The sequence below is a fragment of the Octopus bimaculoides genome, chromosome 5 (genome assembly GCF_046866305.1).
Source record: "Octopus bimaculoides isolate indiv1 chromosome 5, ASM4686630v1, whole genome shotgun sequence".
Taxonomy (NCBI): domain Eukaryota; kingdom Metazoa; phylum Mollusca; class Cephalopoda; order Octopoda; family Octopodidae; genus Octopus; species Octopus bimaculoides.
The window spans coordinates 61,990,077-61,992,199 of NC_142932.1; the positions used below are offsets into that span (position 1 = coordinate 61,990,077).

General features: G+C 38.4%; 1 protein-coding gene across 1 annotated transcript; it reads right to left on the reverse strand.

The window, feature by feature from the left end:
• Positions 1-545: 545 nt before the first annotated feature.
• On the reverse strand, positions 546-1,690 carry LOC149135558 (uncharacterized). Its single transcript, XM_089353084.1, has 2 exons — positions 1,505-1,690; positions 546-1,013 (listed from the first exon to the last, which is right to left on the reverse strand). Exons 1-2 carry the CDS (start codon positions 1,688-1,690, stop codon positions 546-548), a joined length of 654 nt encoding a protein of 217 aa, XP_089209210.1.
• Between the last annotated feature and the right edge of the window lie 433 nt (positions 1,691-2,123).

The window sequence follows — 2,123 nt, forward strand, 5'->3', positions numbered from 1 at the left end:
TCCCACCGCAACACTAAATCCACTAGGCGAAACCCTTTGTGCCATTTAACACACACTCTATATCGTAGATTCGTTGCCCGGTTAGTGACGTTTGGGCTAAATATGCGGTTGTTTACAAATCCTTTATTGTGAGTTTAGTTTTGCCATTAGTGTGAATATAATTTCAACGTTAACTCTATTAACTTCGGTAAATTTGCGCTTTCTTTTAAATTGATTTTTCCCCCAATTTTTCCACCACTGATCAGAAATACCGATGCAAAAATAATTAATGATTGTATTATAAAGGAAAAGAATAGAACACTTTTTAATGAGAACCTTGTGTCTGATGCGTAGCAGCTAGTGCAGACACATTCGGTTTCAATCTTGTCAACCTAGCCACAAGTCTCCTCGTTGTGTTACATCCAGTTACATCCACTTTTATTGGAAAGTAAAATTCCCACATGTCTAAAACCAGATTCAACCAGGTACGAGGTAGGGAAGGCAAGCAAAAGTGATTTCAGATGTTTTCACAGATTGGGGTAGGAATTCAATATACTTTGATGGTACTACAAACTTTCTTTTCCATTTCGGCGATATTGCATTGTAGCTTCATTGTCATTTTGAAATTCTATCAATTCCTTTTGAACGTCGTCCTCGTAATCGACTGCATCGATCTCAAATGGATTGCTGTACCAGTTTAGAATATTCAGCGCAATAACATCTTGAAATAGCTCCACCATGTCATCGTGCAATGATTGCAAATATTTGCGATATGTAGTTAAATCCTCATCAACCACTTCCTCTTTCAATGGATCATGTTGTGTAATTTGATGGAAATGACGTTTTGAAATGTTAGTCGCGTACAGTACCAATTTTGAAATGAAGGTAGTGATAAATGATTTACAGTCAGCGAGAGTTTTTCTGTTTCCCTGCAATAACTTATTCAAATCGTTTAATTTTGAGAATATATCACAAACAAAAAAGATATCGCATTTTGCAGCCATCAATGAAGCGGATAGCGGATAGTGGAGCATCTGCAAAGAAAGATATGATTATATGAAAGAGTTCAACATAGTGTAAAACACAGTTTCCTTTTGACAGCCACCGCATTTCGGTATGGTATAAGAGTTTAGTATAGTCCTCATCATTTCTCGGACAGAGTTGACAGGAAATTCGATCAGACAAGGGACTGGACTTCAGTGTGTTCACAGTCTTGATACTAACTGTAGTGCATCATTCAATCTACCGTTCATATTTTTTGCCACTAAATGCTACCACTGTGCCAAGCAATGAACAGTTAGTATCTGGTGGGAAATTTCACGCTTTAGGAGAGATGAAAAACCTCCGCATCTTCCTATCAACGAAGGGGCTCCATTAGACGCACAGGCAAGAATGTTACTGAGTGGAATATTATGTTCAATAAGGAAAGATTTGAGAGTGCTAAAAATAGTTACACCTTTTAAATCAAGCGGAAATTTCTGTGAACAGCATTTCCTCACAATATTGGAGGTCTTCGCTGAAATACCGAACACACCGTCACCGAACATTGATTGTCCACAACAGTTGACTCATCCGCTTGTATAGAAAATTCAGAATGCTGGAGAATATTGAGCTGATGTTTGACATCAATGGGCATTTCGTCGATGCGTCGAGAAATCGTGTTATTTCTAAGTGGGATCTTTTTCATAATGTTATTGGGTTTTTCGTGCATAATGTTTGACAAAACCTCTTCGATAACCGGGCGAAGTAATTTTTCTCCAATAATGTGAGAATTCCCAGACTTAGCAACAAGTAATGCAATTTTTGTACGATGCAGTCAACCCGTCATTCTCCCGCTTTTCTAGTTTCCTCGAGTAGAGTGTTGAAAGTTTGTGTTTACTTTTTGAAAGAGGCGCTCAGTTGCAAAAAATATAACAACAGCTTGTCCTTGTCAGAATGCTTTGCATCAGACTTAATTTTTAAAATTCTTTGTCACCCACAAAATGTTCACATCGCCCTCTAAAATCTAAAATCGCCCACCATTTTCTAGAAATTCGCCTATCATCCACCTGTAAGTTGAAATCGCCTACCGGCGCTTTCACACGCACACACACACACACACACACACACACACACACACACACACACACACGATAGCCTTACAC